We start from the raw sequence: 21540 nt of genomic DNA, 5'->3' as shown, positions 1-21540 counted from the left end.
GTGGGTTTCCAGGATGGCTTTTTTGCATCCAAGAGCCAGAAATCTGTTTGTCATTGAATATAGATTCTGAAGCAGAACAGATATTGTTTATTTATTGGAATAATTGTCAGAATTCTCACAGGATTCAGTATGGTCAAGATTTCACCTTTGAAAAATATATTACTTTGGGTTTCCTTTGTGATACTTACTGAATATGACTATTTAGGCAAGAGCAAGAACCCATAAATACTTTAAATCTCTAAGGTGTTGCCTTTCTGACACTCTTCAGACATCTGTTTAAAACTATTTATTATGTCTGACATTTTTGATACATATAGAATTTACAAAAATCACACAAGTGCCTAAATGAGAATTCAAGGTCAGCCATGTAACTTTCTTGGATTATGTAACATACACCATGATATAAAAATGCTTTTTGTGTCCCTTTCCTCCAACTGGACTTTATTACTGTTAAAACTCCTTACATGTCAGTTCTATCACATTGTCTTTTTTTTTTGCATTATGTCAGCCTTAAGATTGGCAGTGCTGCTTGGGTTAGTTTACATTCAATTCCATTTAACTTAGATGTAGGCTGCAAAAGCCCAGGCAGTCACTGAAGGGCACAGAATAGTTAGAGATGTTGTTTTACTACCATCTCCTGTCATTTGGATTTTGGCAGCTCTTATCTGGTAGCCAAATTTTAAGTTATACTACTGAAAAAAATGCTAACCATCTGATCCAGAAAACAGTACAAATCTCCATCTCACAGCTTGTATTGAGAGAGGGACTGCAGGATATGGCTAAAAAGTCAAAATGGCAGTCACAATGCACATAAAAAGGGCAGAGCTTCAAGTGGACCATTGTGGCTGCCATTTTGACTTTTTATCTGAATTAACATGTATTAATGCAGCTCTCCCCTTTTGAGGACTATACAGTATTTTGAAATGCTCCTGCAAAACTGGGCTGTATAAACGTAAATTCTTGGCAGTGCACTTTACACTTAAATTCCTTCCCTAGGCTGAGAAAAATAAAAAAGAAACAAAATAAAACTCTGATATGTCACCAAATACAACTCACCAGTGTACATTTGGAGACCTAAAATTTTTTAAAAATCAAGTTTCCCCCCTGGCTGGAAAAAGTTGCCTGCCTTGATTTACTTCTCCACAAAACAGAAATTCATCTCTCTATGAATTCTGTTACGGGCTTTTAATGCCACAATCTCAGCAACACCCCTTAGGAAATCACACTTGTTGTAAAAGACACTAAGTATAAGTATAGCCTACAAGAGGGAAGACATTCAGTGAAGGACCCCCCCCCCCACATAACAATGATTCATGGAATCCTTTGGGGCAAGAGTTATGGAATTAGACCCAAGTCAAAATGTTAGGAGCTGCACAGATGGATACTGAGATGGACACATGCTGATACACCAGCTGTGAAATAAAGGATCTTGTTTTATTTTTTCAGGGCAAAACTGGACATGATGGAAACAGATCCATGCCTTGGGTTGACAAATGAATCGATATAAAGCAAAGAATGCAGGCAAGTTAAAGCCTGAACAGGCAGGGGAAATTAATTCTCTCAGCTTTTCACACTGCAACCACGGTGATCCTACTTTGGTCCTCTCCTGGGGCTATAAAATAGAAAATAACCCTGGAAGAAGAAAAATGGCAGAGATAGAGCAGTTTCTACAGAGGATCCAGTTGGTGTCTTTTTCATATACATCTTTATCTCTGTTTCAATATCTGCCTCTCTGTAGCTATGTATTTCACCCTCTGAGTATGTCTGTCTTTTATTTATTTATTTATTTTTGAATCTAAAGCCCCTCCTTTATACTAACACTCAAGGCAGCTAACTACATGTAAAATAAAGAATACAAAATGTAACCGTACAATCAATGCAGTTAAAACCAAAACCTAAAATCACTTTGTTTGTTCATTTGTTCATTCATTCATTCATTCATTTGATTTAGATGGCTACCCATTCAATCAACTCATTAAAATAATTAATGTCAACACTTGCTAATGCATCAAGTTATCATAACTGGGTATTGGGAAAAGTTTTCAGTTAGCAATAATTATCTCTCAGGTTAGCCTCATTCGCTATGATACTGCCACTGAGCAAAATTATACTTGTAGTAAGTTTCATATGCCAACATTGCATTTCATTTTAAGGTAGATTAACAAAATCTAATAACAAGGCAACAGGAGACGACGGCATCCCAGCTGAACTGTTCAAAATCTTGCAAGATGATGCTGTCAAGGTAATGCATGCTATATGCCAGCAAATTTGGAAAACACAAGAATGGCCATCAGACTGGAAAAAATCAACTTATATCCCCATACCAAAAAAGGGAAACACTAAAGAATGTTCAAACTATCGAACAGTGGCACTCATTTCACATGCCAGTAAGGTAATGCTCAAGATCCTGCAAGGTAGACTTCAGCAATTCATGGAGCGAGAATTGCCAGATGTACAAGCTGGGTTTAGAAAAGGCAGAGGAACTAGGGACCAAATTGCCAATATCCGCTGGATAATGGAAAAAGCCAGGGAGTTTCAGAAAAACATCTATTTCTGTTTTATTGACTATTCTAAAGCCTTTGACTGTGTGGACCATAACAAATTGTGGCAAGTTCTTAGTGGTATGGGGATACCAAGTCATCTTGTATGCCTCCTGAGGAATCTGTATAACGACCAAGTAGCAACAGTAAGAACAGACCACGGAACAACAGACTGGTTTAAGATTGGGAAAGGAGTACGGCAGGGCTGTATACTCTCACCCTACCTATTCAACTTGTATGCAGAACACATCATGCGACAAGCTGGCCTTGAGGAATCCAAGGCTGGAGTTAAAATCTCTGGAAGAAACATTAACAATCTCAGATATGCAGATGATACCACTTTGATGGCTGAAAATGAAGAGGAACTGAGGAGCCTTATGATGAAGGTGAAAGAAGAAAGTGCAAAAGCTGGCTTGCAGCTAAACCTCAAAAAAACCAAGATTATGGCAACCAGCTTGATTGATAACTGGCAAATAGAGGGAGAAAATGTAGAAGCAGTGAAAGACTTTGTATTCCTAGGTGCAAAGATTACTGCAGATGCTGACTGCAGTCAGGAAATCAGAAGACGCTTAATCCTTGGAAGAAGAGCAATGACAAATCTCGATAAAATAGTTAAGAGCAGAGACATCACAATGACAACAAAGGCCCGCATAGTTAAAGCAATGGTGTTCCCTGTAGTAACATATGGCTGTGAGAGCTGGACCATAAGGAAGGCTGAGCGAAGGAAGATCGATGCTTTTGAACTGTGGTGTTGGAGGAAAATTCTGAGAGTGCCTTGGACTGCAAGAAGATCCAACCAGTCCATCCTCCAGGAAATAAAGCCAGACTACTCACTTGAGGGAATGATATTAAAGGCAAAACTGAAATACTTTGGCCACATAATGAGAAGACAGGACAGCCTGGAGAAGATGCTGATGCTAGGGAGAGTGGAAGGCAAAAGGAAGAGGGGCCGACCAAGGGCAAGGTGGATGGATGATATTCTAGAGGTGACGGACTCGTCCCTGGGGGAGCTGGGGGTGTTGACGACCGACAGGAAGCTCTGGCGTGGGCTGGTCCATGAAGTCACGAAGAGTCGGAAGCGACTAAACGAATAAACAACAACAACAAAATCGTAAGACAATTCAGACAGAAAAACCTAAAAAATCTACTATTGGGTAATATTTTTTATTAGGACAAATCATCATGTCATATAAACTAGTATTAAGCTCAAACTTTTACAACATTTGCCTCAATTACCAAGATGATACAACCATGTAGTTGTGCAGTATTTTAATTATGCTTCACTGCAGAATGATATGGTGATTTTTAACAATTTGTTCATAATAACAATTTGATATTGTTGAATAAACTATTCTATTCTAGAAACAGCATTACATAAGAAAAGTTACTACATCATTTTCTTACAAAGAATTCTTCTTGTAACTGACTTCTAAGAAAAATGCATCTGACTTGTTTGATTCAAGAGTCAAATTAGACATGATATTGTTTCTTACAACTGCTTCTTCCTTATGGCTACAAACGGATAGATATTTTTTCTTCCTCTACCCATGAAGGGAGCCATATTTATGTAGCCCATATTTATTAACAAGTAATCTATTATATGACAGCCTCTTTGATGTAATGGTTAAGGCAACGAGTTAGAAACCAGGAGACTGAGAGTTCTAGTCCCGCCTGAGGCACAAAACCAGCTGGGTGACCTTGGGCCAGCCATTCTCTCTCATAAACTCAACACAACATGCACCACATTCAGTTAACCCGCCTCTTTTTCCATAGGTCTAATCTGCCAGTAGATTTTGCAAGGGGAGAGGGATGGAAAGAAAAAATTAGAAGGAACAGTTGGTAAATTTAGTTTGGAGACAGTGTGGGAGGACATGATAACCATCTTCCAATATCTAAAGGGCTGTCATATCAAAGACAGGACAGGATTGTTTGAAGTTTTTCCTGACTAAAAGAGAAGAAGATCAGTGAGTTTGAATTATAAGGAAATAGATTTAGGTTGCACATCAGGAAAAATATTCTAACAGTAAAAGCTGATCAACAGTGGAAAAGATTGCCTCAGGAAATGGTGAAGTCTTCTTTGCTGGGGATGTCTAAACAGCGGCTGCATGGCCATAAAACAAACAGCAACAAAACTCCACATATTAATACTTTTTTCTTGGATCCCGCTAATAAAATTGATCATTTCAATTTGTTCCTGAAGAAAATTAAAGCTAAATTAATGCATATTTTATAACTTTTGTGCAGGATAGAATCATAGGGTTGCAAGGGACCTTGGAGGTCTTCTACTCCAAGCCCCTGCCAGTGCAGCAATTCTCATACCATTCTGGATAAATGGTTGTCCAGTCTCTTCTGAAAACCTCCAGTGATGGAGCACCCACAACTTCAGGAGGCAGGCTGCTCCATTGCTTAAGAGCATTCACATCTGACACATGGTTTGTATTTTATCTATAATATATTATCTTACTTTTAAGAGTTGGAAGTTTGCTAATAAATATTGATCGTTGAGATTGGTGCAAATAGTAAAGAATGCCCTGGTTTCAGCTTGCAACAGCATCTTTCAGAAGTCTTCTAAAAGGTATCATGATTGAGTAGCATTTTTGGATAATAATCAGCACCATTTGCCGTTACAGTAAACATTTTTTTTCATTTTCTTTTGGAAAGCATAAAGGAAACCACACAGACATTTCAGTGTTTCAGCTAAAATACCTAAGGAAAAAGGAAAGTCCCTACTGTTAATTTTACAGGTTGTTTTTTCAGTCTTCTATCAAGTTGGTGTGCTCTAAAAACTCTAAGGAAAGGTGAAGGCTTAGTCATCAAAATGACATTCAAAAGAGCACTGGGGCCATCTGTCTGAATTATGTGGCCATACGCTTTCTTTTTTTAATATGTGTCTGGTTTGTATTATCTTATACAGAACTTTTGAACACATTTTATTAAAGAGTTGATTACATAATCAAATTCCATTGACTATAGCCATCCTCATTTAATCTGCTGAATTGGACATAGCCATCCTGATTTAATCTGTTGAGTCTCTTTACCTTTATTTGGAATAAATCAGAATAAATGAAGCAAGGAAACTCCTGTAATTCTGTTCTAAGACTTCCTTGTGATTTACAACACAGTATGTGCAACTTTCACAAGAGGATCTGTACTATAACATGAATTCACCCTAAAGGGCTGCATTGTGGATACTCTTCTCAGATACAGTTCATATTTGTGGTTACCAGGGATCAGCATCTGATCTGTTGATCCACTAAATACTCATACACTGAATATATGTAGAAACCTGGCAGGTGAACAAGAGGTTCACACCAAAAGATGCAAGAATAAAGGCGACAGGACTGAATTTGAAGGGCTGAGGCTTATTGGAGATTAAGCCATTTCTTTCATGCAAATAATCTATAAAAGTAATTACAGATGGGTAACCCAGAGCTGTAGAAAGCCCCCAAGTCACATTTCTGTAATTTTCAGATCACCCACTGGTCACAGATATTTAAAACTGCCCAGTTTCTTTCCATTTGGAGTTGAGAAATACATACACTTTAATATAAGGCTTAAAATATCTATATGATAATTAAAAAACGAAGAAAACCCCCAAACTTCCTACCTCAAAACCAAGTTCCATCTGCATAGGTGATGCTGTCCCACCCATTGTTTGGTCCTCCACCATCCCAAAACTACAGCCCAGTGTTTCTCAACTTCGGCAACTTTAAGATGTGTGGATTTCAACTCCCAGAATTCTCCAGCCAGCCATGAGCATTTAGTGGATTAACAGATCATGCTGGCTGGGGAATTCTGGGAGTTGAAGTCCACACATCTTAAAGTTGCCAAAGTTGGGAAACAGTGCTCTAGAGTGACAGCACAACATTGCCTATCCCTGAACTAAAAGAAAAAGAATCCAGCGGCATCTATTCTATATGGTCGAGTGCTTTTCCCAGAAATAAGTAGGTTTCTAACAATCTAATAGTTAACTCCATAAATAAACACACAAGAGCAAGGACATTATTGAAAAAGGCCTCCAAGGTAACCATTAAATAGCTAAGTAATCTTCAGCACTGTAATCATCCATATCTGAGACATGCATTGTTACCCTGCACTTTGACACAATCTGAGTGAGTTAACGTAAGTGTTAGGTGCAAGGTACTTATTAGCATTTCTCTGTGCAAGTGGTATTACAGAGCAGATTGCATCTGTAGAGTGCACTGGACTGGGCTGGTGAATTATAAACTTCCAGCAGGTTTTCCATTGGGCTCCACTGCAAGATTTCAAAATTGAGTTACTTGTTGACTAAAATGTAGAGATTTGAAAGTAGGAACTCCTGTTTTGAGTGAGAAAGCACAAAAGGGAAAAACTCCAATAGGGCTGATGAAGATTACTTTAAGATAGGTTACATTAAATCTGTTAAACAGACAATACACTTTTGATTATGATTATTCATTTAGTTCACCTAGTTCTGCAACATGTAGTACCAGATTTCTGAAAATAACCTTCTTCAAACTATTATGATATTTTGCACCCATACGAGGTAGTACAAGTAGATTCCTGCACTGGCTAAGACTGTTGATCGCCTAGGTCCCTTTCAATCCTTATATTCTATGCTTTTAAGATACGTTGATTTTAAAAATGAGAACAGGCAATGAGATAGCCATGCATACCATGTCAGTGCTAAAAAATGTTGATGGGGCTTATGTGTATATAGTAAATATAAAGCTATCAGTCAAGAGCAATGAGCAAAAGACATCCTCATTCCCAAATACAATAATGAAAATGTCCTTCAGGTTGTGCTCAATTCCTGGGAGTTTCAATTGCAGATTACAGTTGCTCAGTGAAATACATTAAACAGATTCTAAATAGTCCAGCCTTTTCTTTATTGCTTACTAGCATTTTGCCATCTTCATTCAGCAATTGGTATACACATATTTTTCTTAGTGCTCTCTCCCAACTTTAGTTCAGTCTAGATTTTGTTGATGCCCTCTGTTGACACCTCCTGAATGGACTGTTCCTATGTGTCCTTTTTGTTTTCACTGTCTTCCTCTACTACACTGACTTTTTTTTTTTTTTTACTTTTCTCCATTTTTCTCACTGAATTATTTGCAGTTGTGCTTTGCATATCTCCCTTGATTTGGACTCCCATGCCTCCTTTTCCCATTAACTTTATCATGGTCAATAAGAGTTGATACTGACTTCATGGCATATATTCAATCAATCATGCTCAGTTTTAGTTTCTCTTTTTTGCAGAGAAGAATCTCTGACTTTTTTACAGAGAAGACTCAAGCCAAGGTCAGCTAATCCTCTTGTACCTTCTTCCACCTTTTTAGGGAGAAAGTTGTTGGCAAGCTAAGCCCAGAATTTCCTGGGGGAACCATGCTTGGAAACATTTGTTTCTCAACAGATGTTAGGGTACTTAAAGTCTTCATCATTATAGCTATTTGCCTTTCTGAAATATCATTTAGACCAGAAAGTTCAAAGACCAGCTTCTAAAATTCCAGTCATGATAATTGAGATTACTGGATATTAAACCTTGATAAGTACATGGTCAATTATGAACTATGTGAAGCAACATCCACCAGAAAATGTAGTATTATCATTTAAAAATAACAACAAGGGTCAACAGGAATCAGTGAAGCTGGATAGGATTGCACGACTGTACAATCATGCTAATTGATTGCTGAATCAGTGAAGGTGAAGGTGCTCACAAGATGCTGTGTGAATATTCATTTCATGTAGTAGTCAAGGACCCAGGCTAGAAACTGGGAGACCATGAGTTCTAGTCCTGCCTTAGGCACAAAGCCAGCTGGGTGACCTTGGGCCTGTCCCTCTCTCTCTGACTTGGGAAGGAGGCAAGGGCAAACCACTTCTGAAAATCTTGCCAAGAATACTGCAAGGACTTGTCCAGGCAGTCGCCAGGAGTCAAGACTGACTCAAAGACACACAGACACACAGACACACAGAAAGAGTAAGAAATGATAAGTATTCTTTAACCAGAAGGATAAATATTTAGCACCTAAGCTGTGAATTGTTGTGTGTCCAACTCTCACCAAGTCATAAGGAGAATGGTGATGAGAAGCTTCCATCCTGCTACATTTTACAGGAAAAAAAAAGTTACATTTTAATGTGTTTTGTGTGTGTGTGTGTGAGAGAGACAGAGAGACAGAGAGGAAGGAAAGAACTAGACAGTGTTAATTTCTTCCCTCTTGGTTACTATGGTGCATTAAAGAAGGCAAGGAATGAGAGGGAAAAGAATATGCAGGGAACAGTGTTAGGCAGGGTTTTTTCCTACAATAATAGCCAAGAATTGCTTTCATTATCAGTTCTGTGCCCTTTTATTATGTAGTTATTATTATCTATGAACATTTTTTTATGCTGAGAGGCAGGAAAACAAGGATTCAAGCAACTGAGCACAATGCGTGGCCAAATCAGGAAAATAAATCATGAGTGCATCCCTACCTATGAATTTGCTTTCATGGCATTACCCTTCCTACTTGATAAGGTACTTGTAATCTGTTTCACATGTCACCTGCATCTGCATAACCAACCTGTCTTCCCCAAATTCCCTCCAATTTAAATCCTGTATTAGTCTAGGCATCTGATGAAGTCAGCTGTTGCTCACAAGAGCTGATGCCTTTTAATAAAATTGGTGAGTCAGAAATGGTGCTACCACACCCTTTCTGCATTTTTGCTTTCATGGCAGCATCCTCCCTCCCTTCCTCCTCCTCCTCTCCCCCCTCCTCCTCCTCCTCCCTTTTCCCTCCTCATCAGCCTGAATAAAAGGTTTCCCACAGGGCTGGAGCTTATTGCTTTGAACCTCATAAGAAGGTGGCCCAGGTTTGGTTTCTCATTTACAGAAGTCATTCAGCTGTGGCAGGCTATATATAACTTCGTAGTCATGATTTACCAGTATGTCTTAGCAATGGGGAAGTGGAGTGTAATATATACCCCCAAAAAGGGATGAATATAGAATTCCACTCCATGGACCTTGGAAGGTCAAAATGGATATTATTTTTCTATATGGTTATGCTGCATTGTGGTGGACGCAATGGGAGATACTCTTTATTCCAGAGTCAAAAAAGCTAATATGGCTAAACATAGGACTACTTTGGGAGTGTAATAACAGAATCCAACACTATTTCAGAATTGTTAACATCTTTCCCTTCCAACCCCTGCTTAAAGGCTAGCTCCACCAGGATGTTCCTCTCGCTGAACCATGCCTAGATCATCCTAATACAAGACTATTTATTATGCTTTAAAAATTGGTTGTCAGTTGCTTTCTTCCTTTTATTAAGTCTTCTAAAATTCTGAACACAGGGGAGGATTATTCCTTATTTCATTGATTGAATGAAAGCCACTCTTACATTCTCTTTGGCTGACAAGCAGAGAAAAATGCTTATAATAAAAGATATTAAATAGTATTCTTTGTTCCACAGACGTGGCTTACCTAAAGGAAGTATGGATACACTGACTGCTGAATACTGTCAAAGAGATAATACTGCAGTAATTTGCTATCAGATTTTTGGCTCTCCAAGGCTTAAACAGACTGTCTTAGCAGTCTGTCAGATGCTCCCAGATACCAACACTGCATGTGCATCAGCTGGTAGTATAAACTCAGAATTTGATCCAGACAGCCTGACTTCTAAACAAATGCATTTTATTCTTAATGGATTTGTTCCTGACTTTGCCAACTTCCGTATTTCCCTCATAGTCCCTTCAAGAGACCCTCCCTCTCTTCCTCTTCCTCTTTATCTCTCTCATGCATACAGACTCACATTCCAATGTTTACAAACAGCTTCTAAATCATTCTTCATGCTCTATCAAAAAGTTGCATGTATGATGTTTGGCTGATCTTTCTTAAACATATATTTCTCATAGAACATTTGCTTTCTGAGAAAAGCAATTCAAGATGTGACATCAAAACATATAACATCTACTATAAATGATGGGCTTTGCTGAGTTGCAAATCTGATACAAAGAAAAAACGTTCATTCATTCATTCATCCATCCATCCATTCATTCATAACATTTATGTAGACTATTACCCACAGATATTTGGGAGTATGACTTGTTTACTTTGTTGGACCCTGCAGAGGTGGCATCACCTAGCTGACCTTGTCTAAGCAGGATGACCTAATTAATACTTGGATGGGAGACCACCAGGAGGTGAGGAAAAACCTCCCAGAAGCTGGCAGTGACAAATTCCTTCTGAACTGTTGCCAAGAAAACTACATGGGTTTGTCCAAGACAAGTTTGACTTGAAAGAGCCTGCTTTTGATTTAGTTGTGATCAGGATGAAATTGTCAGCTTCAAAAGATTTTAGTATAATAAATGGATAGGTGTGTAATTTTAAAAGGTAAACTAAGTGGGTTTCTTCCACTAGCTATTATTATAACTAGAGTTATAAATATGTCACATAGATATCTTATTTTCTAATACCATCTTCTGATTACTTGTTTAGCTGTTTATTAGAATGATTGGAATGTGTTTTAAGTGTCATGTAAAGGTATTATAAATTAGAGAAAAGGCAATCTGACCCATAAGTCATACAAAAACATCATGGAACAAATGCTTGGATGTACATAATGATGCTTTGATGATGCTTTGTGGATATAGGCCAGATGAACCTCATAACTAAACAATCTGCATTAGCTGGTAATGCATGATATATGCAACTATTCATCTGGATGCAGAAAGCTCGAGGAGCTGGATTTCTTCTGTAAGGCCCTACTAGGTCCTTCCTTTAACAAACTGTATAGGCTGTTCTTTGAAAAAAGTTGGGCAAATAGTAAAATGTGTTACTGAGAATTTCCAACTCAAATTAAAGGAAGTTGCTAAAAAATCCGAACTTCCACTGGGTAAAAAGACTTGATTTATCTTGCATGCAATCAACCTCTTTTTTCTCTTACTGCTTTTTCATATTCCAAGTTCAATCCTTTGTGAACAGTAGAGTTAACACTGGCATCATTTACTTGCTAAAATTGGAATATAACTGAATACATGCCACTTCAGCTTTCCTTAAGCAATCTATAATTCGCAAGTATCTGAATTTTCAAAAAGGCTTTCAAAGCTGATGAATGTCATGGGGTTCATTTAATGACATATAATTTATCTTGTCAGGCACAGAGATACGTTCCCAGTTTCATTGCTAGAAACAGTTTCAGTCTGTAGAAAAGCACAAGCTTTCTTATCTATAATTTAATCAGCTTGTGTGATGTACAGATACGCCACTTAACACAACTGCACAAAACCGATGCAAGGAAAGAGATATTTTGCAACAATAGTTTGTGTGAGCTGTTTTTATTGTTATAGTACCTTAATACAGTGGTACTCAAACACTGAATATTTGAAGTGATGAATAGAACTTCTAGTGCATTCAGAAAGATCCAGATCTGATTTAGAAATTTACGGGAATGAATGAACCACATTAAATTATGGGAACTGCTAAAAGATGTATGTTCGAGGAAAAATTGCCAATGGGATTTAGGAGAAACTCACACCATTTTTGTGCTGCATTAAAATAATTTGCAAACTTTTTGACCAATTAGTTAATCTAATCTTAAGAGAAAGAATCCTTCCAAACCAAGCAGTATGGATAAAATTAAAGATGCAGGAGTAAGTCTTCATGGATAATGTAATGCTGTTCTACTGAAGAATTCCTTCTGATGGAAAAAAAAGTTTCTCTTCTCTAATATTTATTTCTATAAATTGTTTATTAATTATCAGTATTCATATATTCATTTATTGGATTTATGTACTCTCTTGCACATGGTCTTATTTATATTTGTTGAATTGTTTTTAATGGTTTGTTTTATTATACACTGCCCAGAGTCACATTTGTGAGATGGGCAGCTATATAAATTTGATAAACAAACAAACAAACAAACAAACAAAGCCTTTCATTCAGGAGCTTCCTTCTCCTATTTTCTTGCATGACAACATCCCTGTGAGGCTGGTTGGCATGAAAAGGAATGGCTGGCTAGTGAGTTTCTGTGGCTGAGCATGAACTTGACCATGAAGAACATTGATCCAAGCCCAAGACCTTAACCACAGCACCACATCCATCTGTACAGTGAATATAACAGTAATTGTATATACAGGTTATCTTGCATGCTCATAAAACTATAAAAGTAAATGATCTCAATTTGCCATCTATTCATCAAAAATCTTGGCAGCCACTCGACCAGTGACTGACATGCATGTTAAGGAACTAAGTTAAGTAACATGTCTACCAGTTCCCAAATGGAGCACAGGAAACAAAATTCCATTGAATGCAGCCAGCAGTGACATACCCAGTGGTGTGTGGGTGTATGAGTTTGTGTGGTCTAGGGACAATTGATAATTGACAAATACATGTTGAAGTAAAGCATTCAAGCACATAACAAGAACTTATGCGAAATTCCTTTTCAGATAAAACCCTATGCCTAGAAATAGAGGCCTGGGAATAGAAGGGTTTTAAAAAATAATAGCTTTTTAAAAATTATATATGTGGATGAGGGGAAAGAAATAATCTTCCCAGCTTTTAATATGTTAATTTTTCTGCCAGATAGTAATCTGATGTTTAAGTGATCAGGCATAGCCTTATTCACTTGAATAATGATATTCTCTTCTTTTAACATCAATTTACAATCTTGAACGTCAAATCCATACGATGGCTGCTGATATCTTAGCAAGTAAATGCACTATAATGATCAGCTGAAAAACAACCCCATAAATTAAATGGCAAACCTTCCAAAAGAAGATCAAACTAATTTGAAATGTTCTTGAAGCCATAACTGCAAATGTTACATGGGAGGAAAGCAAAACTTTCCTTTTTTTGGTCATAACTGTCTTCATGAGCTATGATTAATATTTATATGCTAATGACTTAGTGGTAAGTATTCTTGTGCAAACTTTCCATCTTCTCCTATTTAGCTCCCCCAATAATGATGACAGTTTAATAAATCAGAGCTTGTTTGTGGCTTGTTAAAAGAGTAAGAAACTGGAGTTCTTATTTTGAATTCCATGCTAAATAAATGGATCCAAACATTTATGTTGTGAGGACCAAGAATAATTGAGCAGCACGAGGCAGCTGAGTCATGATAAGCCAGAAGAGGCCACAGGCTTCTTGCACTGTTAGATCCATTTTATTTATCTTACGTAACCACAGAATTATCAAATTGGCTGTGCCATTTAGGCCACAGAGTCCAAGTCCTTACACTGTGGAGAAATCCAAATGAAACTTTCTTGTACCAGGACACAGAAAGATCTCACCACCTCCCTTGGTCATTGGCTCTGCTGTCAAACTGTCCTTACCGGTTAGAGGATTTTCCTAAAATACAACCAGAGGCCCCTTCCTATTACTAAGGCCCTTTATTATGTCTCCTGCATTCCAGGATGACAGAGATTTCCCTGTGTGACACCACTTCAAGTTTTTGGAAAAAGCCACCATATCCCACCTTAGTTTTCTGGTTGTCAACTTACCCAGTTTGCTCAGGCTCTCCTCATCAGAAAGGAAAGGAAAGGAAATGTACTAGTTCCCAGTCCCTACTCATCCTCTATCCTTTTCATCACCTACTTCAGTTTTCTCTGAATTTTCTTAAGATCTGGAGCCCAGAACTGAACCTAAAGCTGGAGTTTGCCTATTGCAGAATAGAATGGAACTATACTAGTAGCAACCTAGCTAGGTTACAACACTGAGTAGCCTTGACGTAGCTCAAAAAACAAAAACAAACCCTAAATAGACTCAAACCTGGTTAGTACCTCAGAGGGAAAGTACAGATATTAAACAAATATTATCTGTTAGATTTTAACAGATAATACAAACAAATATTATCTGTTAGATTTTATCTGAGAGCTCAGTGCAGCTTTTAGGGAGGTTGTCTTTTGTTTTCATACCACAACAACAACCCTGGGAAGTAAGTTGTGCTTGGGAGAGAGTGACTGTCCCAAATTCACCCAATGAGCTTCCATGCCTGAAGATGTACTTTAGCCCGAGACTCTAAATTACTGCTCCAGCATCTCCACCATGACCCCACACTAGTAGAGTCAACAGCGATGAACTGGAGTGTCCATTTGCAGTTACCAATCAAAGGCATGGCTAAAAGCAGCTAACTTAAAAAAAAGACTGAATTTAGGTGTCCTTACCTCAGGATGTCCTCCAACTTCAATGTATGTGCACATGGGATGAAAAGCTCCAGTTCCACAAACATACAAATGAGTCTGGTTATAAGCTTTAAGCACTTTGATGAAGTTAGCACATTCTTTCTGCAAAGGGAAAAAAAAAACCAAGGTAACAGAACATTTTTATTATTTTCTCTTCTCTTTTGGTTATGTAAGCCACCCAGAGTAATTTTGGAGTTGGGTGGCTTTCTAAATCAAATCAAATAAATAAATGGTTAATATTAATAATTTATAATAATATAATTTAATATAGAGTGCCAATTTGGTGTAGTGGTTAAGGCATCAGGCCAAAAACCGGGAGACCTGAGTTCTAGTCCGGCCTTAGGCACAAAGCCAGCTGGGTGATCTTGGGCCAGTCTATCTCTCTCAGCCCTAGGAAGCAGGCAATGGCAAGCTACTTCCCAAAAACCTTGCCAAGAAAACTGAAGGGACTCTTCCAGGCAGTCCCCAAGAATCGGACACGACTGAACGGATTAAAACAATAATAATAATACTAAACTCTCACAGCTTAATGTCATTTGCAGGCACTGACTTATCCCCTTCCCGCAAGCTCAAGTTGACTTCCGAAAAAACCATTGTCATGTTCACTGATTCAATGTAGTTTATACATCGTAACGTTTCACGCGCCATGGCGCTGACACACGTTTCTGTTTGGGAGGGAGCTGCTGTGAGACCTTGTACCCAGCTCTGTATGTGAAATCAGTACAATGGAATGTGTTTGGGTTATTTTCTCTGCTCAAGGACTTTTCCCACAGACCATCAGAAACCATTAGGAGCACCTGGGGTTGTGGACTTGAGAAGATTCTACAAGGGGAGGGATTTCATTTGCACCGAGGGTTTTTAGTTTGAATTTGGCACACTTTCATCATTCTCAGCTTTCTCTGTGATCCTGCATACTATTCTTTAATAAATCAGATATCTTTGAATTCCTGCTCATGAGTCTGATGATGTTTTAGAATAGGCAACCATTACAACCATAAACTCAAATAAAACAGCAGTATCAAAAGGACCATTTGCAACAATGATAATACAAGATGTTCTGAAAGGGAATCTGCTATCGACTAATAAGTAGGTCTTGCATCTTCTTAGAAAGGCCATGAGAACAGAGGATCTTTAGACCTCATCAAGTCCTTGGCACTTTTAGATCTCTTGGCTTAAGAAAAAATGTCAGCCCAACAGCCAACATAAAGTTCCTCGGACACACAAAAATGGAAGACTTTAAGGTTTATATAAGACACAAAATCTGAGCCAACTCTTGCTATATAAAGTTGCTAATCAGGTCAGAGTTGCCTGGAGAAATGTCCAGTCAAGTGGGGATTTTCATATGAGAATGAGAGTTCACAGAACAAGCATTATAGTCAGAACTCTCAGTCTGTATCCTCTAAAATGTAACGTAAACTGAGTGTCTTGGTACATTCATATATTCAGCTGTGAGTCACAAAGAAAGCAAAATGAAGCATAATCTGCACATCTGTGACCTAGGTCACAGAACTTTCAATCTGCATCTTCACTCCAACCCAAAAAACTATATTGTTCTATAAAGACAGAAATAAGTATTTCTCAAGTTAACAAATCATTGCAGAGACCTCCTTCTTTAGATGTTCCCCTTGTATCTTTGTAGGCTTTCCTCTGGGTGTCTGCCAAATGAAGTGATACAGATGGCAATCAGAAAAAGAGGGTTCCCAATTATGGGGTCCAATTTATGGAATGGGCTCCTGACAAAGACATTGACAAATTTTCTTCTAGGTAGTTTTAATAACTGTCATAGTTCTGTATTCAGTCTGATTTTACATGGCCCCTTTTTGATGCAGGAATAGTAGATTTCATGTTCCCTGTGTAATGTACTGATTGCATGTTATTGATTTATTATTTTTCATCTCATTTTAAATGTCCTTAGAAAAAATTAGTTAATCACATTGTGATCTGCAGAGAGGAACTGGTTATTGGATAGATTAAATATATAATTAAGAACAGTAACAAAAGATGTAGATTTCTTTTAAAAATGAGCCATACCCAAAGCATGAAAGCATGCTGCGTGATGACTGCGTGATGGACCCTTTTGTTTCCTCATGTTAATGGGCTTTTCTGCAGAGGAGGCTTAGAGGAGGTAAAAGCAGTATTTGCCCAGGCAACATGAACATATATACAGCTACTACATGAACAAGTTTTGTATAAAAGTTACAACAGATGTTTGCAGTTAGCTGCCATTCCACTGAACCCAATCTCACTCTTTTGCATGGAGGTTGATCTGCGTAGGGTCCAGTACAATCAGTAAGCCAAGACTGTTGGTTATTTTGATCAATAGATCAATACCTGCAGCCTCTGGATACCAGGCTTTTCCCTAATTGTCTCAGATTACATCTCTATAATCTGAATCCAGAGAGAGAAGAGAAGAGACACTGTTAAATCAGACTAACCAAAACTGCCCATATGTAAGACAGTAGATATTAACAACTGATAGGTAAAAGTAAGTATCCCTCAAATCAAGCTTGACTTCTGATGACTATGTGGATATTCCCATGGTGTTTTCTTGGCTGAAATACAGAATCTGTTTGCCAGTGATTTCTTCCAGAATGATTTTTAGAGTTCCCAGTTTATCCTCCAGTCCTGGTAGATTTCCTGGTGGTCTCCCGTATAAATGCATTGAGCCATCCTATCATTAAGCCAAAACTGATTCCATTCTCAGCTCATAGAGTTTTGGTCTAATACATTTGTAGCCACTATGCTAGGGAAGGCAGCCCTGCTCCCTGGAAACTGCATATGAATTCAAAGTGCTACTAGATGTCAACCATTATCTGACCTTAGCTGATCTTGTAAAGCCAAGTTTTGGCAGTCAGGGGGAAAAAAAAACCCAGAATAAGGCACTGGCAAACCACCTTTATATTATTGTATTGCCAAGAAAACTGGCAGGATCTCCTATAAGACACTAGGAGTCCACCTCAACTCAAAAGAGACATCACAAATACATATTTAGAGCATTTGTTTTTCAAAACACCATTAATGGTGTTTGGTTTGTTATCTGTATTCTGCACTCATTTCTGAAGATGAAATCCACAATAATTCCCCCAAGGTGAACAGAATCCTGCTAGTGAGAAGCTAATTTGTTGATTGCTAGTCTGCCTTTACAATTCTTAGATAGTGATTCACAGGTTACTTACATTTCCATAGCTACAATGAGGTCAAAAAGGCTACAAACAATGTCAGATAGTATGAGAATTGCTCCCCTGGCTAAGTACTTCCCTCACTGCTCTTCTATTACTGTCAACAGTCTGGTCTAGGTTAATGCCAACATAACTGACAGCAAAATATGCATCCCCACCCAAAAATATGTCTCCCATTTACAATGCACAATATTTTGGTTATGGATTATAGAAATAAAAGAGCTAATGAAGTACTAGGAGGGGCTGGTAAGAGGATCAAACCTTCAGCTGTTAAATGTATTTATTTACTATTGGAAGTTTCTGTTCAAACTCTCATGGATGAAGTAGCTTTCCCATGTTTCCCAGCTGTTATTTTTTTTAAGCTTTCAGCTCTACGGGAGCCAAATAACAACCACAGCAGCAGATAGTAGATTAAGCTCCTGTATACACTTCAAGCCTTTATAGAGCTGAAGGATGGTATCCAGCTATTAAAAACAGTATGGCAGATGCTTCACCTCCACCATGGTAATCTGTTCAAAGGGGCATTTTCTCCTTTTTCTAGCTGAATCAATACTATAGTACAATTCTATAAAAGTTAATTTATTCCAATGACCCAATGGAATTAATCAGTGCTAATTTTTGTGGCAATCAGAAGATCCTTTGCATGGCCCTTGGGAGCCCATCTGATTTCAGCTTCAGTCAAGATGAACCTTTTCACAGGCTGTACATTATCACTCATGAGCATATTTGTACTCAAATATTACCTGAGTACAAATATGCTCATAAATGACAATGCACAAGCATCGCAACAAGATAATTAGCTATTTCACTTTCAACCAATCATGTCATTTAGTGCTTTATAAAGTCTTTTTATTTATAAGGGTTTAATTTGCTTCAACTGACCTGAAGTATAAGAAGAATACCAGCATTTTACAGTATAACCTAGTTGCCTTTTGGGTAGACCAACTCCCAGAATTCCCCAGCCAGTGTGGCCAGTGCTGAAAACTCTGGGATTCTAGATGTGAAATCTAGTCCATAATCTGGAGGGCATTCAGTTGCAAAATGCAAATTTGCATTACAAGTATCCATGTTCTGCATATATGATCTATCAGAATTTTATATATAATCCACCTTTCCTTAAGATGAAAGACACACACACACACACACACACACACACACAAACAAACATATGTTACATTATTGTCATCTCCCCATGTATGAAGTTCTACATGACTTGTACCCCACTGGAGTAGGGGAACAAATTCACTATTTGTACAGAGTGTATCATGTTATATTGACCCCTAGAAGCAGTACATGACTGGTTTCATCCTTATTAGGAATCATCAGATGTACATAGCCTGTGGGTTCTGTACTGTGGGTTCTGTACTGTGGGTTCAAACCCTCCACCAGGAATTGAATTTGTGGATGATTGCACTTTAGATTACTATATATACTGCATTAGTTTTAGGATTTATCTAAAAGTATTGCAGTATAAATTGTTGTGGTTCACTGAAAGATGTTTCTCTAGTTCCTGTTCTGTGAAAAGTATAAAGCTGCTGTTTTTGCAAACTGCAACAGGGCTGTTCACTGCTTCTCTCTTTTATGGGTTGAAAACCTCCTGTGCCTATAGAATCTCGATGCAAGAGATGTCCCACTCCCACTCCCTGAATGCCTGTAAGATAAGCACTTTTTATTAGGCATGTATAAATCACCCAAGTTCAGTCCAAATGATCAATCCTATTCAGTTCATTGAATTATTTAATTCTGATTGTTAAACTGAATCACCAGATTGTGTTGCTTCAGTTCAGTACATCAAGAGTCCATTGGAGTTGGGCAGCCATAATATATAAACAAATGAACAAATAAAGAAGCCATGAGGGCACGCATGTGCGATTCATCCACAGAAATTCATAAAATTACCTAATCAATTCACATGTACCCAATTCAATTCAATTCAATTCAATTCAATTCAATGAAACAATTTGATTCAGCAGTTCAGTTAGAGGATTCAACTTGAAAGGAAGATTCAGTTACATCACCTTTAAACTATCTATCTAGCGATGGTTGAAATCCAATTTGCTTCGATTAAAATCCAATAGTCATATTCATTTGGAAGCAGAGATAAAAATACATGGGTACAATGGCCCTTTAAATGCAGACTTATATAAAACCTAATTAAATTTGCATTTGTTACATGACTGCCAAGTAGTATAGGAAAGCCTCCCTGTGGGCAGACATTTCATTAAGATATTGCCAAGACTGAGTGACTCTGCCAATTTATTAGCATTCTTCCTTTCCCTCCATCAGACATTGGCATGATGATATTTAGACATGTCTTAGCTGTGAAATTTGGCATTCAGAATTATTCTCAATACTGAGGACAAGGTATGTCAACTTCAGTGCAAAGCAACTACTCATGCTTTTTGGCTGTGAGCCTGAAATGGCTTAGCCTATCTCAAACTGGTTTTTCCGACTTGGCGACAGCTCCCTGTTGCAGCCTTACCCTCATGGTAAAAGGATATTTGTTCTTAATGGGAAAACCAGTGCCAGCAACACAGAGTAGTTAAAATATGTGTTTGAAATGCTGGTAAGAGCAGCAAAGATTACACTTGCACACATGCAGACACAGACATCCACCATCATACGTGCAACTTAAACGCAGAATTTTGAAATGTAGGGACACTTGACACAATACTGCTTTTGAGCTAGAGCACTTCAAATTGTAAGCAGGAAATCTTGTCAAATGGATTCAAAATATAAATGTTCTAGATCAGAGTCTCCAAATGTTGGCAATTTCCAAATGTGTGGGCTTCAACTCCCAAAATCCCTCAACCAGCATGGCCATCTGGAAGTTGCCAACATTTGGAAACTTTGCTCTAACAAAGTTACATTCAGGTTCTTGTTGTTGGAGGAACATTCAACTATAACCCTTCTCCACAGCACCTTGTTATATCTACAGCTCAGTGAATATTGTTATTTAGCTTGAGTGCAAATAGATGTCCTCAAATTGAACTAGATCCTTGGTGGGCTCTCTGATGCAGTCTTCTTGACAACAGTATGGAAGTGGTTTCCCATCGTCTTCTTTTTTAATGCTCTCTCTCTTTTCTTGTCTAGACTACATTTCCTGAAGGTCTCACTCCCAAGTACTAAACAGACCCAATACTGAATAGCTTCTGAGCCCAGACAAAGGTCCTTAAGACTGAAACTCTTATTTGGATTTACATACTTTGAGTCATTTGTTATTATTTTTATACACATGGGAACCACCTTCTTATTAAAAAGTATTATGATGAGGCATTGTTTCAGTTGTCCTAGAGCTCCCAAAAAGAATCTATAGTTGTGCTTGCAATGGGCATGTTCCAGTGATCCATGACAATCCCAGACACTTGCAGCAGGTGCCTATGCTTGAACCTTCACCCAACAACATTAAGATTTGTTGTGAGCCATTTAAAAAGATGCTTTCAGAATCACTAACAATATTCAGTTGCCTTGTGACACAGACTTCTGTGAAACTATCATTCCCTTTTTATACACATCTTAGATATAGTTCCAGAATTGCCACCGTTCTTTTAAGTGAGTCATAACCACTCTAGACAATGTTTAGATCCCCCTATAGACAAACCTCTCTTTTTACTTATTACTGTTTCTCAATATTTTTGCTTCAAGCAGAGAGAAGGAACTACATACAGAGAGAATAGCCTGAGCAAACA

The 21540-nt window shown here is 38.0% G+C and overlaps 1 protein-coding gene and 1 pseudogene across 1 annotated transcript in view; both read right to left on the bottom strand.

Annotated features, from left to right (window-relative positions):
* SEMA3A (semaphorin 3A) overlaps positions 1-21540 on the bottom strand; it is a 203088-nt gene that overhangs the window by 85334 nt on the left and 96214 nt on the right. The window contains exon 5 of the mRNA XM_063309367.1: positions 14655-14774. Coding sequence (XP_063165437.1) covers positions 14655-14774 — 120 coding nt within the window. The remainder of the gene's footprint in view (positions 1-14654; positions 14775-21540) is intronic.
* On the bottom strand, positions 1943-2107 carry LOC134501685 (U4 spliceosomal RNA; annotated as a pseudogene).

The sequence above is a fragment of the Candoia aspera genome, chromosome 7 (assembly GCF_035149785.1).
Source record: "Candoia aspera isolate rCanAsp1 chromosome 7, rCanAsp1.hap2, whole genome shotgun sequence".
NCBI lineage: Eukaryota > Metazoa > Chordata > Lepidosauria > Squamata > Boidae > Candoia > Candoia aspera.
The sequence above is the reverse complement of the archived record's forward strand: the minus strand, read 5'-3'. Positions and strand labels throughout refer to the sequence as shown.